Raw genomic sequence first — 19744 nt, 5'->3', positions numbered from 1 at the left:
GGGTGGGGCGGCTGCAGCCCTGGGGCCTGCTTCGGGAGGGTCCTGTTCCCTTGTGTGAGGTTCTCTGTGAGGTTCAGCACCGATAAAGCAATCAAAGCTGCTGCATTGGAAAAAAAAATCCCAAATGGGTTTGGGGGATACCGTGTCAGCCAGCACAGAAGAGTTTGCAGAGAAATGCAGCATTTCCAAAACCAGGGATTAGGCCACGACGTGAGAACGACACATTAATCTGAGCGCCACCCCGGGGGGGCATTGACATTGAAATGAGCCGGTTTGTGTCCTGTATGGGAATTGAGGGCCGGTGCTTTCCCCTTGTAAACATGTGCAAATCACAGGGATCTGAATCAAGCCACTCCACAGCCACCGAAACACACATCTCTGGGGATCTGGGGGTTCTTTGAGCTGCCCTATTTTCTCTCCTCCCCAACTTTTGCGGCTTCCTCCAGGCCATTTTCTTTGGTGGCATTGATGTGTCAATCCGGGGAGAGGTCTGGCCCTTCCTGCTGCGCTATTACAGCCCCGAGTCCACGTCGGAGGAGCGGGAGGCGCTGCGGGCCCACAAGCGCAGGGAGTACGCTGAGATCCAGCAGAAAAGGTAACCGCCGGCCTGGCCGGCCCACCCCGCTGAACCGCGGAGGAAAATGCCATTTGAAAAGGCAATTTGAGGTGTAATTCAGCATTGATAATACGTTTCGTGACCCATGGTTTCTTTCGAAAATGGGTCTCCCAGGAGCGTGAGTGATAGGGTGGGATGAGAGCCGTCATTACGCCGGGGGCTCGGGCCTCAGGACTGTGGGGCTCGTTAGCTCACATGTCAAGCTTCTAGAATTCTTGTGCAACAGACTTAACCAGGCGCAGACATCCCACAGCTGAAGGCTGGACTTGGAGCAGGGCCTCGAGGGGGAAGGAATTGGGAGTTTCAGGCTGCTAAGGCCCACGTGGCTTTACTAACCCTGGGGCTGCGGTCAGCTCTTCTCCCCACCAGGCTGGGACTGGAGGAAGCCCTGTTACCCACTGGGCTGTGCCCAGCTCCCCGTCCCCCAGGACACTGGGGACTGGGCGAGGTCCCCTGTTACCCACTGGGCTGTGCACCATGGGGACGCTGGGACGGTGAGGCTGAGTCCATGCTGGGGAAAGCCATGGATCTATGCTACTTACCCAAGCTGCAGCTTGTCACCAGCAGCAGCAGCACAGCTCCCACTAGGGCACAGAGTTGGGGGAAAGGCCCCTTCCTGGGCTGTGTACTGCCACCGCCCCCACGTGCTGCCTGCTGACCTGGCCGGCGCTCTGCCCCACGCCAGGCTCTCCATGACTCCCGAGGAACACAGAGCATTCTGGCGCAACGTGCAATTCACTGTGGACAAAGACGTGGTTCGGACAGATCGGAGCAACCAATTCTTCCGAGGGGAAGGCAACCCAAACGTGGAGAGCATGAGGTACCTGTGGCCTGTGCCAGCACTTCCCCCGTTCCTTCCTCATCTGCATGTTGGGGGGCCTCGGCTGACCCTCTGGGCACAGAGCCTAACAGTGGCTTTCTGCAGGGTCCTCCAAGTTCATACAATGAAGGCCCTGCAAGTGGTGGATGAGCTCTGCATGGGCCATTGTATCCCAGAGAAGCCACTCAGGTCCCTCCTGGGAGTGCCAGCGAAGCCCCCCTACCCCCTGGGCACCCATCCAGCCTGTCCTTGCTCGGCTCACACCAAACGTGGACGAGCCTCCCCATAAGTCCTCTCCATCTCCCAATGGGTGGTCCTCCAGTGACCAAGACACACAGGGCCAAAGGCTGGCGTCTTCGACATTCTGCGGCAGCCTGGCAAAAAACTGCGCAAAATAAGCAACCTGTAAGAACGTCCCTGCCAGCCCGCCCTTTGCACAGGCAGTCAATCATGAAGAAAATCAGACCCTCGTTCCTCCATGCCCCCTGCTCTCGAGCCTCTGGGGCTGGCCAGCAGCCGGTTGCAGGCCATCACCTTTTGCAAAGCAAGGGCTGTTGTCTGGATCTAGAGCTCGGGCTCTCGAGACAGACACAGAGCTGCCCGGCACCTGTGATCAGACGCTTCCTTCCTCCGAGATCAAGGCGAATGAGGGGGTCCAGACATCTGGGATCTTCAGCCCAGGGTTCTGTGGCCCCCCCACATGCCACAGTGAGGGCCATAAGGGCAGGTTGGGCCATGCCCACCCTCTGCACTCTTCCCACCTTGCCAGGAGGATCCTGCTGAACTACGCTGTGTACAACCCAGCCATCGGCTACTCCCAGGGCATGTCGGACCTGGTGGCGCCCATCCTGGCCGAGGTCCTGGATGAATCAGACACCTTCTGGTGCTTTGTCGGTTTGATGCAGAACACGATCTTCGTCAGCTCTCCTCGGGATGAGGACATGGAGAAACAGCTGGTGAGGCTCGAGGACACGAGTGTGTACGTGCGCGTGTGTGTGAGCGTGTGTATATTGGAGGGCCCTGGGGGAGCCCATGCTGCTGTCTTCTCTTGCTGCCAGGGGTCTCGGTGGTGTTGTGTGGCTTCGCTGTTGTGGGTCTGCGGGCAGCAGGGAAACCAGGACAGGCGGTTCTGGTGGGATGTGAGCAGCTTGGCCCCAGGCTCCAGGGAAAAGCCAGCTGCCTCCAGGAGGGACGCTGTTCCAGGTCTTTGGGGATGGTCCCCCCCACCCACACACGCTCCCTGCAGGACCAGAGGCTGGGCTGCGGAGGCACTCCCCTGGGGGTGTCCCACCCTCCTGCACGTAATGACCAGCCCAGGTTCCCTGGCAGGCAGGGCAAGGAAGGGGAGGCCCCATCACACCCAGCCCTGTGAGTTATGAAATGGATCCTCAGGTGCACAGGGCTGCACCCTGCAGGAATGCAACATAGCCGAGGCTCCTGGGTGAGGACGGGAACAGAAGGGGCTCCTGATGCCTCCTGAGGCACCCAGGCGGTTCTCACATCCCCACCCCAAGGACAGTTGGCATGCCTCCCCTCGAGGCCTCTCCAAAAGGATCAGCTGTACGTAGGCCAGGCAGTGCTGAATGCCAGGGGAGGCAGAGCTGGGAAGGCCAGCGTGCAGTCCAGGGACTGCGCCGAGGCACCCAGTTCACATTCTTGCTCCATGTCACCTGTGTGTGCCAAACACCTGCCGGGTGCCGTTGCCAGGCACTGGGACATGGTCCCACCCTCCCATCCATGAGAAAGCTGGGACTGGAAGCTGACCATGTGGCAGAGGATGCCAGGCACCTGGGGAGTGCTGCAGAAAGTGCCAGGTAGACAAGGACAGCAGGCGTCCCGGGTCCCTGGACGGCCCATGGGATCTGGCCCTGAGGTTCGGCTGAGCAGGGCATTCCACGTAGTGACCCTGAGTGGCCCAGTCTTGCTGAACCAGACGTGTCATGAGCAGTGAGGGTAGAGCTGAATGGGGCCCTCTTACGCCAGGGCCAAGGAGTGGAACTAAGCCGAACACAGGAGAGAGGACTGAGGGTGAGGGGCCGGGAGCAGGGAGGTGTGGGCAGGAAGGTGAGGGCTGTCCTGGCTGGGGCTGGCAGTGAGGCATCCATGAGGGGTGTCAGCCGCATGTGTGAACTTGACCTTGATGTGGGCAGCAGGGTGGAGAAACTGAACAGGTGGAAGGATCCTCAGAATCCTGCAACCAGCTGTGTGGCTCCAACTGCTGTCCCAAGTAGGAACAGTGGGCCACTGCGTAGGTGGGGGTGTGGCCCCAAGCCCCCGGATGTCCCCAACTGTGATTTAGCCCCACCTGTTCACACTGACCCCAGCAGGCCTGCTTACTCTGTGTCATCCTGCGTCTGTGTGACGTCAGGTTTCCACGGCACCTGGGAAGCAGTTACAAAGTCTGATGCCTCTCACCCCTGACGGCTTGCAGCAGCACATGGCCAGGTGACTCATGAGCTGCCGGAGACTGATGTTCCAGTGGCACTGGTGAAGTCAGCAGCCCGAGCCCAGGCGCTGCCAGAAATAGCCTTGATATTGTCCCACGTCACGGGGAGGTGAACTTATGCTCAGGAATCGAGCGTCCTGGGGCTCAGACACATCCCCTGCCAGCTCTAAATCAGCTCTGGAACGAGATGGATCTCGGTGACCGGAGCGGAGGGGGGTTGAGTGGGGGTCCCATGGATGACCTGCTCCCCTTGCCAGGAGTGGTGGGAGTTAGAAACAGCCCCTGCCTGGCGGCTGAGACTGGTCGTCTTCCCAGCTGTAGAGCCACTCCTCTGCCTTGCCGTGGGCCACGCATGGCCTCCTGAACAGTCTTAGGTTCAGAGAGAGGTGTGAGCCAAACTGCAGCGGCAGAATGAAATAAGCGGGTGGCAGATATGCATACTGGGCGGGGACACCCTGTGTGTGCTTTTCAAGGCTGGGGCGGCTCCAGAAAGGGCCCGGTGGGAGTCGGCTGTCTGGGCCAGGTGGACAGGCCTGCACGGGCCCAGGGCTGACGTGTCCCACCCTGCTTCCAGCTGTACCTGCGGGAGCTGCTGCGGCTGACGCACCTGCGTTTCTACCAGCACCTGGTCTCGCTGGGCGAGGACGGTCTGCAGATGCTCTTCTGCCACCGCTGGCTCCTGCTGTGTTTCAAGCGGGAGTTCCCCGAGGCCGAGGCGCTGCGGATCTGGGAGGCCTGCTGGGCCCACTACCAGGTGAGCTGGGGCAGCACGGCCGGGACCACAGCCCCTGAGCGATGGCCCGCTTCCTGTGGCCAGCCTTCGAGGATGGCAGGGTGCAGGCATCACCATGCTTCTCCTCGGGGGTCCCCCTCCTCCTTGCCCGCCCCATCCAACCACCCACATATCACACGTCAGCCCCTCACACAGCGATGACTTTCTGGTCCCATGTGGCTGGATTCAGACCTTGCAGCTCACCTCCCAAGTAACTGAAATCCATGCAAATTGCCCACTGACTGTGCTCATTACCACGTTCTGGGACTGAGCTCTCTCCTGTCACAACCAATCAGTGTGAGAGACATCAGTGGGGCCGAGAGAGGCCATGGCAGCCTGGGACTGCTCTGCCACAGAGGTCCAGCTCGCCCCGCCACCCTTCTGCTCAGGGAGAGGACTGGAGATCCTGCTGCCCCACAGCCCCTCGGAGAGCCCCAGATCAGTGCTGCCATCTCCCACTTGTCCTTGACCTTCATCCATATCCCCTCGGCAAATGCCCCGACTCTGTCCCATGGCCTCAATGCCCAAGCTAGGAACAAGCTGGCGGTGTTAAAGGATAGGCAAGTCTCTTTGAATCCATCAGCCTCTAAAAAAAATAGTATCAATGCGTCCAGGAGGGGAGGACCTTTCCACGAGAGCGGGCTCCATGCTCTGTTCTCCACTGCAGAGCTTCCATGAGACAAGCCTGGTGGAGAGAGATGAGCGCCCGCCGGCCCGGGGAGGTTTGCATTGGCATTTCCCACCCTTACCACTGTCACAGGGGATTCCAGCTGATGAGAATGAGCCTGAAGAAATTAATGAGCGAGGCTGGTCCACGAGCCGCCTTTCCATTTATTGGTCCTGGCCCACTGGGTCTGGGCTGTGTGTCCTGCCTGCATTAGCATCCTTGACGTGGACAAGGGTGAAATATCTGTACCAATAAAGGGAAGCGTGGCACGGATGGTCCAAAATGCTACATCACACAATAAAAGCAAGTCATTCCTCATTGCAAGTTTTTCCAAAAGCAAATTCACCACCTTTGTTCCGTTACGTTTAGGCTAATGCTACCAGTGAGCCCTGAGCATCGCCCAACTGGCGGGGCCGTTTCTCACGGCGATGTTCCTTGCTGTGTTCTGTCAGTGTCTCAAGTTTAATGAAATCCAGTAAAAATTACAGGAGGGAGGCCTGCTTGCACATCTCTGTCGGATGCCGTTTTATTTGAAGCCCACAAAGCAAGTCCACATTATTTTCGGACTGCGGGCTACATTTAGCCACGTTTGGTCCTGTCCCTTGGTTGATCTAGCAGTACGGGGTGGTGGGGAGGTGATAGGATGGTGGAGGGGGGCTGATGAGCCAGGAGCGAGCTCTGTGGTGGGCCAGGTCACTGCCAGGCCATGCTTTTAACTTGTTAGTCACCCCTGAGCGAGATAAGGCTCCATCTCACCCAGGCACCACTAGTTTGCCGCAGGGGCTGGACGGCCCTGTGCCCCATCCCGGGAGCTGCAGGCTGCAGTGAGCCCTGTGCTGCTGTCCGGCCTGTGTGAGATGCTCCCCCCCACCGCTGCCTCCACGTTCCTCTCCAGGCGACGCTGGACACCACCTTCCTGGGACCCCTTCACTGTCTCTCACCCCACCAGAGTTCAAATCACTGCAGAAGGATCATTCCGAGCCTAGACAAGACCATTCTGGACTAGTTCCAAGGAAGTGGCTGGCAGCCGGAGGGTGGTCTGTCCCAGAGCAGGCTGGGGCGTGGGGAGTGTGCCGCCCGCAGTCTCTGCCCATGTCGTGCACTCTGCCCGGTATGGTTTGGGAATGTGGTTCTGCTGAGCTTGGGTGGTCAACGCAGAAGACTAAACACGGACTTCCTGGTGCTCTGGTCCTTCCTCTGCCTCCGGGAGCAGGCGTGCATCAAAGGCGACGTGCTCTGAGACGTCTGGGCCAGAGAGCGCACAGGACACCACAGTCAGGACCCCAGTGCAGTTCCTGATGGGCCTCCGAAAAGATGGTTAAAGATGGCGGGAGTCTCAGACACTCCATGGGGACCACCAAGGAGCTGCTGTGCCCTGCTCTGTTGTTACATTTTCCCTGCTTTCTTTGCAACACACTGTAGAGTCTGGGGCATGAGTTGGGGACGTTGGGCCTGGAGGCAGGAGGACAGACTGACTGGCGGGTGGCTGCCAGAAGGTTCTTCCTTGCCGGAGTCCACATAGCCCACTGGAGCATCTTCTGTACATACCATCTCTCAAAACCTTCACGAGTGAGACTTTGAAATGAAGTTCTCAGAGGAAGGATGTTCTCTGCCCCCATCATGGAGACCACCCAAACAGCCGCCCAGAAGAGACCTGCAGCCATGGGTGCCCAGTGTGAGCATCGTCCCTTTGGATGCCACAACAGCTTGGGGATTAGATGCCGACACTGGTCCTATTTGCACGTGGGGAACTTGAGGACGAAAGAGGCTGTGTGGCTTGCCCAGGGCCACACGACCAGCAAGCGTGGGCTCCCAGCCCAGACACCTCACCCCACCTCCACACTCAGCCTCCCCCTCAAGGCAGGGCCTGGGGCTCCCCCAGGGCCCCACCTGAATTCCACTCTCCTCCGACCCCCAGACAGACTACTTCCACCTTTTCATCTGCGTGGCCATCGTGGCCATCTATGGGGACGATGTCATTGAGCAGCAGCTGGCCACCGACCAGATGCTCCTGCACTTCGGAAACCTGGCCATGCACATGAATGGGGAACTCGTTCTCAGGAAGGTGAGCGCCGCCCTGGGTGCGCAGGCCCTGTCCCTACCTACAGAGCCCCACCCCGCATGTGGTCCCCTCCCCACACGTGGACCTGCCCCCCCCCACCCCCCGCGTGGCTGGGGCTCTTCAGGGATGCCATCCACAGTCAGGCCCCTGATGCAGGAGCTTTCCTCACTGGCCCGAGGAGGGAACGCATTCCCAGGGCTGGCAGACAGGTTGTCCACCTTGGGGCACCCCACTTACAGCCCAGAGCTAGGAAAACTGAGAAGGAGGCTGGACACGGGAGGGGCATCTTCTCATCCAGGGTTGGCCGGGACAACGAGGGACCTTGAATTTTTGCCTCCTGCCCTGCTTCCCAGACTCCCGCTGGAGATGCTGCTTCTTAGAGCTCTCTGGTGGTCCATCAGGAGCAGTGAGGAGGGGTCCCGGGGTCAGTGGTACCGTCCAGCAGGGAACACCTGAACAGACCCTGCGGAGGCAGAAAGGTGGCACGTGGGGCAGGGGGGTGAGTCCAAGAAGGGTCGTGCAGAAGGGGACAGGGCAGGCGTGGCCGGGCTAGGTGGAGCCCCTGTGCTGCTTTTGTCCTGTCCACCCTTCAGATGAAGGCCGTTTGGGGGCTTTGTCTTTAGCCACATGACAGCACTGCCCAAGACCTCATGGTCTGGCTGTGCTGGTGTTGAATGGAATGTGACAGCAGAGCCCTCGGCCCTCAGCCTGACACAAGGTGAGCGCCACGGGGTCGGCCACTGCTGCTGCTGCTCCTCGGCCACTCCCATGAGGTCCCTGATGCCAGGCTGCCCCCCGCCCCTCCTTACCGCTTGTCCTTTCTCCCTGCAGGCGAGGAGTCTGCTATACCAGTTTCGCCTCTTGCCCCGGATCCCCTGCAGCCTGCACGATCTGTGTAAGCTGTGTGGGACTGGCATGTGGGACAGCGGTTACATGCCCGCTGTGGAGTGTACTGGCCACCACCCGGGGTCGGACAGCTGCCCCTATGGGGGCATGGTGGAGATGCCTTCACCCAAGCCCCCAAGAGAAGGCAAGAAGGGCCCAAAGACGTCTCGGGAAGGCTTTGGCTTCCGCAGATAGGTTGGGCTCCCTGCGCTGGACGACAGTCGGGGGGCCCTCTCTGGAGGTCCTGGGCATGAGGGAGGGGGTGGGATGGGTGTGGAGCGGGACGGGGCATGGTCAAAACGTAAGGGAAATGCCTTTGGGCAACATGAAGAGAAGCTTTTCATAAAATGACAAAATCAGAGTCCGGAAGTGACAGAGTAAGACCCACCGGCCACCCAGAGGAAAGTCAGCTCCTGAAACCTGGAACCAGCGTGCATGGCCACTCCACCTGGGCTGCAGGCCTTCGGAAGATTTCAGCACATGCTGGGAAGTCCTCTAGCTTCGTGAGCAAGTGGACGGCATTGCCAGGTGATGGGAAAAGCAGGAGGCCTCCTTCACCCCCCAGCGGCGAGGGACGCAGAGCAGGGGAGGGTTCTGTCCAGGCGCAAAGACACCTCTGCAAGCCAGACACACTTCCTCCTCAGACCCCGTCCCCACTGAGCGAGTCAAACACACTTCCCACGGCTTCCCCAGCCACAGCTGTGCAGCCGATGTAAAGACATCTGCCAAAAAAAAAAAAAAAAAAAACACGCAGAAAGCCCAGCTGACTTCAGGATAGTGAGGTGTGAGAACAGCAGGAGATCTGAGGAGCTTGTGGCTTAACACTGTCCGTTTCAACGTTTTATACTCCTGGTGTGTGCAGGAAACTGCCTGCCCGTGAGCCTGAGCCACCCGCTGTCAAAATGTCTGATTCCTTTCTCTTACCTGGGGGTCTTTTATGTGAGGTTCCTCGACATTGCTTAAGGTCAACCCCGCCAAATACAGCAACCAACCGGGGGCCGGATGGGTCGAGGTGTGTGTGTGTGTGCGCGTGTGTGGATATGCGTGTGCGCAGGAGCCTCTGAGGGGACTGCGTTGTCCCAGGGAAGTGGTAATGTATTCACTGACCGACTGGGGCAGAGAACTCGAACCTTCCTGCAGGGCCTGCAATCTGTACTGTGAACACGGACCTTCCATTGTCAGCTTCTCAGGTGGTCAGACGCAAGAGCAGCCACAGTGAAGCAGCCAGCACTCAGGGCTTTCTGCTTTCTGTGTGGGGACAGGTCTTGCCAACATACTCTCCCTCCTGCAAAAGATTATACATCAATTGCGCCTTCTGGGCTTTCGAGATGGACAGACAAGGGCACGTCATCTACGATGTGAGAGCTCCCGGTCTGCTCCCCGCGTGTTGAGACATTGGCATGGGAAGCCACTTGTTGAACCGGGGAAGCAAGGGGACTCCCTCCCCAAACCCTCCAGCGCATCCTCTGGGAAGAAGAGTCCTTGATGTGCTGAGAGTTACACGGGGACGTGGACTTGGAGCTTCTACTTCTTTTCAGCTTTCCTCCCTGAAGGGTGGGCGCTACTGGGCAGTGCCACTTTACACCATGTTTACTGACAGGATAGGGAGGTTGCCCGTCTCCAGCCTCCTCCCTTCTGTTTCTCCTTCCTCCGTGAGCCAAGTCCTTCAGCAGGTACTTCCAAGTTCCCAAGCCCTTCTGTCCATGAGCCTTTTGGGGAGACCATCCCGGAGCCCCATCAGTGCCCAGATCTCAGGGTACTGACCATTACAGCCCAGCAGTGGGGGTCCTGGGGGGAGCTGGACTGCTCATCCACTTTGCTTCTGGGAAAAGAGGATCGCCTTTCTGTGGGCTCCTGATCCACTGGGCAGTGGCTAGAGCTAACCAGGCATGTCCTTCTGCCCTGACCCTCCTCCAGAAACCAGATCTCCACAAACAGGCATATCCGTTATCCATTCCCAAGTAATGCTGTGTGACAACCCCAAAACTCAGTGGCCCAAAATGACACACACTCATTGAGCACATGAGCCTGCAGGTTGCAGTCTAGGCTGGGCAGTTCCGGTCTTGGTGAGGCCTGCTCACATGCCTGTGGCCAACAGCTGCTAAGTCCCGGAGGGCGGGAGGTGTCCACGGTGCCGAGGTCAGATGGCCATAGACCACTGCTCTGTGTGGCTTTTGCATCCCTCCTGCAGGCTAGCCCTGATGAAGGCAAAGGTGCAGCGACAGAAACGGGCAAGCGCCTCTCCAAGCCTTGGCAAACACCGCACCCACTGGTCAAAGCAGGTCATGAGGCTAGACTCATCATCAACAGTGGGGAAGTGGACCCTCCCCTGTAGTGTCCCCTCTGCACAGTTGCAGGGCAGAAGGCTGAGGATTTGGAGGGTGAAGAGCTGGGACTGTTGTGACCATCAGCCTACCACCGCCGGGATGTCTTGGTCCAAGTTACACTGCTTGGGAACAGTCCTTCCCTGGAGAGGCAGAGTGCTCCTCCCGCACCTTCTCCAGCGGGTTAGTGTCCCTGTGTTTTAGGTGATACCTGTGCCTTTGGGCTGCTCTGTTTGGGTGGTAGGGGGGTGGGGGAAGCAGATCCAGAGATCCACTCACTTTGGAGGGTCCTGGGTAGAGAGCATTCATTCTGAGTCTCCCAGTTCCCCTGGTCCCACCCCAAGCTGACCCAAACCAACCAGCCACATCTTCATACCAGGTGCCCCCCGCCCCTCACTGTTCCCACCTCCTGCTCCCCGTGGGCTGGTGTGGGCCCCGAGAGAGCCACACCTCTCAGACCAGCCAGGATCTCAGAAGCCTAGGTCGGGTGTGTCAGGCTCGGCGAGGAGATGCTGCTCAGAAGGGGACGCAGAACCTGCCTCTTCTGCGACTCCCTTAATCTGGATGCAATTAGAGGAAACCAGCCAGAAACCCTGCGGCAGCTGTTGTCCCAGGATTATTCCCAGCCAGCAAAAGGCATTAGGGTGATAATTCAGTCATTAGACTTCTAGCCTTCCCACCGCCAGAACGTGCAAATAGGGGATAATCAGCCCTGCACGGCCGTCCTCAGCAATGCTGTTTATTTAACCCATTTTTTAAAATGACACTTAATGTTATTGGCTGGCGGACGTGTGCACGCATACTTAAAAGTTGAAGCAGGTCTGGCCCCACTGCTAATGTCAGCGCTGACGTTGCACTGGGTCGCTTGGGGCCTCTGGGAGGAGAGGGCGCCTTTGGTGTGCATGTGCTGGCACCAAGGGGCAGCACGGTGGGGCTGGATGCTGGGTGCAGGAAGGTCCCGCTCGCCCCTCCCAGCTCACTCTCCCAGGGATGAGGGGACCACGATGGGAGGAAGTTGGGCCTGGGAGGGTGGGGGACAATCGAACTGGGGAGCTGGTGCGTCTGAGGTTGGGTGAGCACTTGGTGGTCTGGGCTGGAATAGGGGAACCTGGTGTCTTTGCCGGGGTGCAGAGGGGAACAGTGTGCTATTCCAGAACGTTCTGACTCAAGTTCCATCCAGGAAGACTTGGAGCTCTCAAGTCATGGGCCAAGTAGAGAGGGAGGGCCCTTAGCCCACCTGTGCAGAGGAGAAAGGTCTGGAGTCCAGAAGGGGCAGCTCTGTGAGCAGCCCTAGGCTTGGACGCCACCAGCAGATAGCATGGCATCATTCCCGACCAGCCGAAATGCTGGGCAGGAGGGAGGTTTTTAAACCCAGGACAGGGAGGACCTCAACCCCTTATCTTTGGAGTTTTCTGTAACAGCTCAGTCTGAAGCCTTCTTGGGGTGGGCAGGGCAGTGGGGCAGGATGCAGGTGCTGGTTCTGAAACGAGGGCTTCTCCTTGGGCTGTGTGGCAGCAGCTGGCACATGTCATCGAGCTCTGACCTTTGGTGGGGGCCGCGAGGAACAGAGCGTGGGGGATGGGAACAAGGAAATGGGGTAAGGACTGTAGAGCACGGGGGGTCGGGCGCGGCCTGTACGGTCCCTCCCAGCCCTCTTGTCTGATTCTTGTTTGGCAGGAGCAACCTGGAGGGGGCAGCCCCTAGGGCAAGTCCACCCACGGCGGTGCCATGCAAAGCTTTTCTCCTTGTTCAGCCTCCCCTTCCCCCTGCAGAGAGGCTGGAGGGTGTCAGGGATGCCCCGAGCTTACCAGGCAGAGAAAGGAAGTACCTTCCCGGATGTCTGCTGAGCGCAGGCCCCTGGAGGCCACCCTGACTCAGAGAACGGAGGAGGGGGTCCCCTGGGAAAACTTGCACTAGTGCAGAGGAGGGGCCTGGCTGCCCCGCTGGGCCACGATGGAGGGGACCAGAAGGTCGGCCTGCCCCCATCCCTGGAGTCCCTGGGGAATCAGACACCCCGGGGCCCTATTAGTCCTGTGTTTCTGAGGCAGGCTGCAAGGCCCTGCCTTGGCGTGAAAACCTTCTATCCCTGCAGTCCCCAGCTCAGAGGGAACCACCCCAAAACTAAAAAGCTAATACCCCAAAGTTTGTGAAGCCTGGGGACATGGTCCCCTAAGGTTGGGACACAGTGCTATGGATGAAAGAGCCCTTACCTAGGGATGGGGACCTGGCCTCGTGCTGCTGCCTCCACCCCTCCCCAGGTGTGCAGCCTTCCGCCTCCCCCTGCCTCAGTTTCCTCACCTGTGACAGAATAACACCACCTGTCCAGGCTCCCTCCCAGGACCGCTGTGGGGAGTCTTCGTGCAAAAGCTGTCAGGAGGATGGTTCACCACGTCCCAGGAGCCTCACGTGCCACTCAGGGAAGAGACCACTGACCTCACACCTTCAGCAGCACGGGCCGAGAGAGGCAGCGTGCTCTGGATCGAGAGCTCTCCCCCGGTTTGGAGTCAGCAAACCCACGCCCCGTCCACACACCCACCTCGCTGTGTGTCCTCAGCTGAGGGCAAACCTCTCTGTGCCTCTTCTGTAAAATTCACTCCATCCCACCCCACTCCTGCCACGAAGAAAAACCAACCATGAAACATCCCCAGCGGCCCCACGAGATGCGTGTGCGTGCACGCGTGTGCACGTGTGCCTGCAAAGCTCTTCAGCGAGGGGAGGATGGGTGGGCCCCAAGGTCTTACCCCTCGGTTGTGACAATCCCTCAGGCTGAGGACGCTGGCCTCCTGGGCTTTCCAGAGCCCAGCCAGGGGTGCAACCCGCCTGCAGCCATGTGGCCTTTCACATACGTTGTTGACTTTCCAGCTAGGAAGGGAGCATTTTAAGTTCAAAGAAAGATAAGTCACACCACTGTCTTTTCTCCAGCACTTGGGGTTGAGAGGACAGTTTTATATTGTCATTTAAGGGAAAGTTTCATGAAATTTCCACCATTACCAAGAGATTACTGATGTCTATCAAGCAAGTGATTCATTCTTTCTGTTTTGTTTTGTTTTTTAAATACCGTCACCCGTCAGTCAGGCCCAGGACTGGTCACCATGACCCCTCCTAGCCAGGGCCCCAACTATGCTTCCGGCTCTCATAGACTCCACTGCAAAGTAAATAAAACCATATTGACAGCAAATGTACACTGTGTGGCACCTCCAGGACAAAGTCCGGCGGGTTTGCTAGGCCACAGTATGGTGGGCTCTGGTGCTGGACAAAGAGGCCTGGGTTTGTGAGTTTCTTTAAGGAGGCAGACAAGGCGAATGTGACCTTACCTAGGGGTGGGACCTTACCAGGGCAGGGGCACAGGCACCGGGGATAACTGGAAGGGTGGGCAAATGGGGGTGGGGCCTCCGTGGAGCAGGTCATCATCTCCAGCTCTCCTGAGCACGGCAGGGTGGCGGGCTCCAGTCCTTGACACAAGTGTCCTTTGGGAGGTTCAAGCTGCTTTTCTGCAGCTTTGCGTGCCCTTCCATCCTTGTGTCTCCCGGGGGGAGGGAGCGTGCACAGCTCACTTGACTGTTGACACCACTGGCAGTCTTGTGTCTGAAGGGTCTGCCTGGCCACCTGCCTGGCCTTGGCTTAGACCTCTGAGAGCCTGGCCCACCCCCTGCGTGCCGGGGCTGCCCCAGCTGAGGCTGGCTGGCTGGCAGGTGCCATGGGGCCAGGCCCCTGAAGCTCAGCAGGCTTCCCACAGGACAGATGCCAGAGCTGGCCTTCCACGTGCCAGCACCTACTGCCATGCATGGCTGGTGGCTCTGTTTCAAGGAACCTTTGTCCGTTTGGGAGTGGGAGGTGCTGCTTCCATGTCATGTGTGCAAGCTGAGCCCCAGCCCCAACCGTGGAGTGTGCAACACCCATGGTGGCCCAGTGGAGACAGAGAAGGAGCCTGGGCACTCTGGGGCCTCAGCCCTCATGTCACCAATCTTCAAGGCTTGGCTGCTACAGACACTGTAAAGGGCAAGGCTGAACTGTGGGGTGGGGAAGCTGCCCTCAGGAAGGGACAGTACCCCCCTGCAGGTCAACCCTGCCCAGAGACAAGGCCCATCATGATCCTGACCTTGGGCCACAGACTGGACCTGTTCCCACTTGGAAGGGCTCTTCTGACCTATCTGTCTGGCAGTCAGCTCCCCGGGTATGGCACAGACGGGACGAGTCATCGGAATGTCTGTCTTTACTCTGCTCTAGTTCTCCCCAAAATAACAACCATGTGTCACCAACACCCAGCCAAAGGGACAAGCCTGCCCACCACGCAAGCCCGTCTTTTCAGGTGTGCACCCCTGGGGAGGGCCCAGCCCTCTGCTGTCCTGTAGTCCTGAGGGCCAGCCACCCACTCTGTGCCTAGGCAGGGCTTGTCCTCTGCAGGAGAGTCGGGCGTGTGCGTGACTCAGTGTTTCCGCTGCTGCGGTGGCAGAGGCCCCAGGGCAGGTTCTTCACGTCAGAGGAAGCACCCTGTCCTCGGCCCTGTTCTGGCGGGGGCTTCCTTCATGTCATTCATTCATTCGTGCATTCATTCAACCAGTACCATCACGCCGGGGGCTTGCCGCACTGAAGTGAGGCGGGAGCACATGGGGTTTCTCAGGTTTCTGGGGAGGACATACTTGTATCCCGCAAACCCTCAAATGTGCAAAGCCGCCCTCCAGCCTCCAGGGGAGGCCATGTGGACCTCCACGCCTTTGGGGCAGGCTGGGAAAACCTTGAACTCCCAGTTTCTGAGAGGCCTTTGGCCCCCCTCCCTTCTCTACAGGTGTGACTCTTTCTCCAAAGACACAGGTGAGCAAGAAATGTCACTTACCTGTTTTCTTCAATCACATTGAATTCTGGGATGAATCCCCATCCGTCAAGTGCAGTCTCAGTTACTCTTGGTGTCTGTCCTCCTCTGCCCACCCTGGGCATGCAATGGACCAGGGGCCCCTCTCAGAGGGATCCTGCACAAAACATGCAGGGGGGGCTCTCTGCCCTCCGTTGTCATAGAGATGCCCTTTGTCCAACCCCAAAGAACCCCATGAGGTCTGGCCCTGCCACTTCTTTGGCTGGGGCTCTGGTGCCCGGGCACCCACACCTGTGCCCCCACTCTGTCCCAGTGTGAGTCACCTCGACATCCCCTCCCCACAAACACAGAACGGGAAGACTTCAAGCCAGTCCCCTTCTCCAATTCGACTGCCCTCCCTCGCACCCATCTGATGAGGCCACTCGCACCCTTGGAGACACCTGCCTGTGACCTCCTGGACAGCATTCAGATTTTGGCATTTCAACACTCCACAAGTGATGGCTCCTCCTTGGTCTACCCCCACCACCCCCTACAGTCCTCTCTGCATCTCAGGAGAGCAAGCGGATCTCCAGGCTCCTGGGGCGTGTACCATGTAATTCAGATGAAGTGGTTTGAAAATATGCCATTCAGCCCCCGACTAGGAAGATAAATCTTCCTTGACAGGTCAGATGCCGTTACTCTTCAACACTGAACGAAAAAGGGCACTGCGTGTTTTGAGTCATTGGAGAGAATGACTAAATGATTTTCTGAGTCCATGTTCAGATGCTGAATTAGGGTGGTGTGGCAGGGGTGCAGTGCCAGGCTGGGTATAGTCGCCGGCTCCTCAGGAAGCAGAAGCAGGCGCAAAACCCCCTCAAAATCGAGAGGCATGTGCAGCTCAACAGAGTGGGAAGACCACCAAGTCCGGACACAGAGTTTACTGATAAAATTCACTGACTCCCAGCACAAGAGAAAAAGACCCTGAGGGTCCTAGTGGCTACAAGCCAATGGTGGGTGAGCACGTGGCCCAGCAGTTCTTAAATCTAGCAGTAGAGTCTAGCAATGAACAAGGGCCAGACAGTCCTTCTGGGGTGAGGTCAGAGCTTTGATGGGGCTCACGAGAGAACTGTGGCCAGTGTCTGGACACCAGCTACAGGGGACAGGTAGAGGATTCTGAGAGTAACACCAACATGACTAAAAAGATCTCGAAAGGGTAAAGGATGGGGCCTTGTTTAAAATAAGGACTGAAGGAGAATAAATGTCATCAGAGGCTTATGAATTAATGGAGACAGCACCAACGGGCTGTTCTCCACTTTTCTGGCCTGGAGAACTGGGCAAAGTGGTCACATGAGGCTCTGCCAAGGGGCTGGCACAGGAGAGCCACTTTAGAGTGGCCAGACCTCGTGCTTGCCCATCCGTTCTGCACCTGAATGCTGGGGTTCTGAGTACAGGCTCTTGGTGTGTACCCTACCCTTTGTGGGGAGAAGCCTGTTTGCTGACAGGGATCTGCACTCTGTCCCAGGGTGTTGGGGACCCATTGGGACCACACAGCACAGGGGTGGACGCTGCGGCTGGGAAGCTCCAGCTTCTCGTGTTAGCTCCACTAGAGCCTGCTTCCTGGTGTAGTTCTCAGTTTCCTTCTGTAACGGGAACCCCAAGTGTATGTGAAAAGCAACTAGCTCAGACAAAACACAACAACAACAACAACCAGGAACACACATGTTGAGGTGGGTGGGCAGCAGACGGGATCACTTGCAGTGACAGCCCCCCAGCCAGTTTCCAGGAATCTAGCCCCCACCCTCTCTATTCTGTTCACCTCCTGCCAAAACTTCAGAAATAAAGTACTTGTGATCTACGGGCCAGTGGGCAAGGGCCCAGGTGCCCAAGCTGGGGGAATCCCACCCACCTACCCAGACAGCAGAGTTAGTTTCAGATCCCACAAGACAGTGTACACTGAAGACTCCTTGGGGCGTGTTCTGCCTTCCTCCAAAGCTCGGCCATCCTCTTGGTTTTCTGATAAATCCCCAGGTTCTGCCAAATGATTCATTTAGATGGGAGTTTCCCCAGTTCTTGGTCTTTCTGCTCGGCTGGGCCACACGACTACCTGGACCAGGCAGAGAAGCAGGAGTGAACTTTCAGGGCTCAGCCCCAGCAGCCTGAGACAGAGGGAGGGGGCTGCTGGCACACAGGCAGAAGGGGCGGGGGTATTTCCAGGGAGGTGAACTTCGTACTCCTGCGGGGGTGAGACGAAGAACTTAGCTCCTCCAGATTTTGCCTGAAATGCACACCCATAGCTATTGGTGGTAGGGCAGGTGGGGATGGGGGTCTTTCACGGTGGGTGAGACCCAGGAACTGGATTCTGGGTGTTTCTTCAGGTGCCCACACCAAGACTTTGAATTAGACCCCTCATTTCCCACCTGCAGCTTCCCCCTCTCCCCCACCTCCCAGCACCCCCTCCCCCATGCAGCGACCACCGGGTGGCCACCCACCCTCTCCCAGGATCCCGCAGATTTGAGAGTCTTGGCAAAAGGACCACTGTCCTTTGCCTGGACCCTCTGGGCCAGAGTTCAGCTGACATGGCAGCCCCAAAGAGGTGTTGGGGTCCCTGTGGGGGTGGGAGGCACCCAGAATCTGAAGGTCACCAAACTGGCCTGGCCCTCTGGGTCTCTGCAGACAAGCCCTCCCAGCCCCCATCAAGTACCTGAAACCAACATAGGACACCAAGGTCAGTTTGTAGGGTGGGCTGCCAGCCCCCCAGAATCTGATCAAACATGTCCCCTCCAGTAAGAGGGGACACCCCACCAGAAAGCATTCAAAGATGGTTACAGACTCCCCATGGCTTCCCTGAAGTGTCCTCTCCCCTCCCACCCAGCCATAGATGGGTCCCTGAGCAACAGCCAATGCCCAAACAGTGCCCACCCCCCACCTGTGTTACCCTTTCTAGAAAGCAAGTTCCAAAGTTTGGGATGGGCCTGCTTGGCAGAGGGAGCCCTTAGGCAGAAAGGACACCCCACCCCACCCCCTATCCCCCGCTGTTGTCCTCCGCTGTCCCACTGTTCCGGGGAACACCAGCCACGTCTCTGCAGGTTGGCAACGTGCTGGCGTTTCTGCAGGGCCTGGGCTTTTCCCTGGACCCGGGCTCCTGGGAAGGAGAGGGGCGGTGGCCTCCAGGAGCCCCCAGCCTGCCCCAGGCCTTGGGAGTGAGGGGTCTGCGTGCTGCGAGCGTCCCCAGGCTGGGCAGCAGGAGGCGCGTGTGGGCACAGTGGGACCTGCATCCCCAAAATAATCCGCTGCGCTAATTCCCGTTTCAGCAGGAAGGGGGCCGCGGGCTCAGATCCTCCCCTGTGCTGCTGCTGCTGAGGCTGCTGCTGCTTTTGATTTCACACCCCGCGGGCCTCTTCTCCGCCTGCGCCCGGGCTCCTGCCCCGCGGCACGCGCCTCGCCTGCCTGCAGCCACCCAAGCTGGCCAGGCCGGGGCTTCCGGAGGGGGACGCGGGAGGGGCCCACTGATCTAATCATATCGGGGTGCTCCAGATAAATATTAATGACCGTGTGACAGAGGGAATTTGGGAGAATCTAATTAAAAGGACACAGCGCAATCTGGAAGCTTTACCAAGGAATCACTGCGGTGAAACCCCAGGGCTGGGAGAGGCACCTGGAAAACACTGAGCCTCTGAGAGAGCCCTGAAAGGAAGAGGAAACTTCCCTGGATCCCACAGCCACCCACCCAGGGCGGCGGGCCAGGACATGACTGGCCTCTGGCCTGTGAGCCCACCTACCCATTCCCGCCCCAGCCCCATCCCTCCAGCACCCCTGGGAGCCAGCCTGCAGACGGGCAGGGCCCGTCACCCCCAGCTCCCTTAGCCACCCCTGTCTGTCTCTGTCCAGCTGATGCTCTCTCTTTATAAAACCTGAACATACACACCCCCAGAGGCAAAGAAAAGGGAACCTCAGGCCTCAAAAGGGCACCAGGTACCCAGGGTTCCCTGGGGAATGGGGCGGGCGCCGAGGTCCCCCAGGCATGCTGACAGTCGTGACCTCCACCTCCCGCCCCAGCTGGGACAGGCCCACACAGGCTGCTGGCTGCCGCGGCTCATCCTGGGCAAAGTCTTCACCCCAGGTCCAGACTTGGGCCTGCACCTGACCCCAGAGTCTGGACGAAGCGTCTGCCTGGCGGGGCCCTTGTCATGGGACTCACAGGTTTGCAGGGCTCATTTTTTCTTGAAATGAAGATTTTCGGGGGTCACTCCTATGACTTAAGGGTGCTCTTTGGCCTTTGTCATCTTGGCTTGGCTAAGCTGGAGCAGGAGGAGTTAGGGGACAGCAGCCTTGGACGAGGACAAGCACAGCCTGGGACCCGGGT

At 58.5% G+C, this 19744-nt stretch overlaps 1 protein-coding gene across 9 annotated transcripts in view; it reads left to right on the top strand.

Annotated features, from left to right (window-relative positions):
• Nucleotides 1–13762, top strand: part of TBC1D16 (TBC1 domain family member 16) — an 83016-nt gene extending 69254 nt beyond the window's left edge. For 4 of the 9 annotated variants that reach the window (XM_063080670.1, XM_063080668.1, XM_063080669.1 and 1 more), the window contains 6 exons: nucleotides 447–595; nucleotides 1302–1436; nucleotides 2206–2392; nucleotides 4457–4636; nucleotides 7240–7386; nucleotides 8215–8518. In XM_063080670.1, coding sequence (XP_062936740.1) covers nucleotides 447–595; nucleotides 1302–1436; nucleotides 2206–2392; nucleotides 4457–4636; nucleotides 7240–7386; nucleotides 8215–8463 — 1047 coding nt within the window. In that variant the 3' untranslated portion in view covers nucleotides 8464–8518. Of the gene's footprint in view, nucleotides 1–446; nucleotides 596–1301; nucleotides 1437–2205; nucleotides 2393–4456; nucleotides 4637–7239; nucleotides 7387–8214; nucleotides 8519–10459 lie in introns of those variants that run through there. The other 5 variants (XR_010021863.1, XR_010021864.1, XM_063080673.1 and 2 more) reach the window with 5 other exon arrangements.
• The last annotated feature ends 5982 nt before the right edge of the window (nucleotides 13763–19744 follow it).

This window comes from Cynocephalus volans, chromosome 16 (genome assembly GCF_027409185.1).
Source record: "Cynocephalus volans isolate mCynVol1 chromosome 16, mCynVol1.pri, whole genome shotgun sequence".
NCBI classification, from domain to species: Eukaryota; Metazoa; Chordata; class Mammalia; order Dermoptera; family Cynocephalidae; genus Cynocephalus; species Cynocephalus volans.
This window is presented reverse-complemented; position numbering and strand designations above follow the sequence as displayed.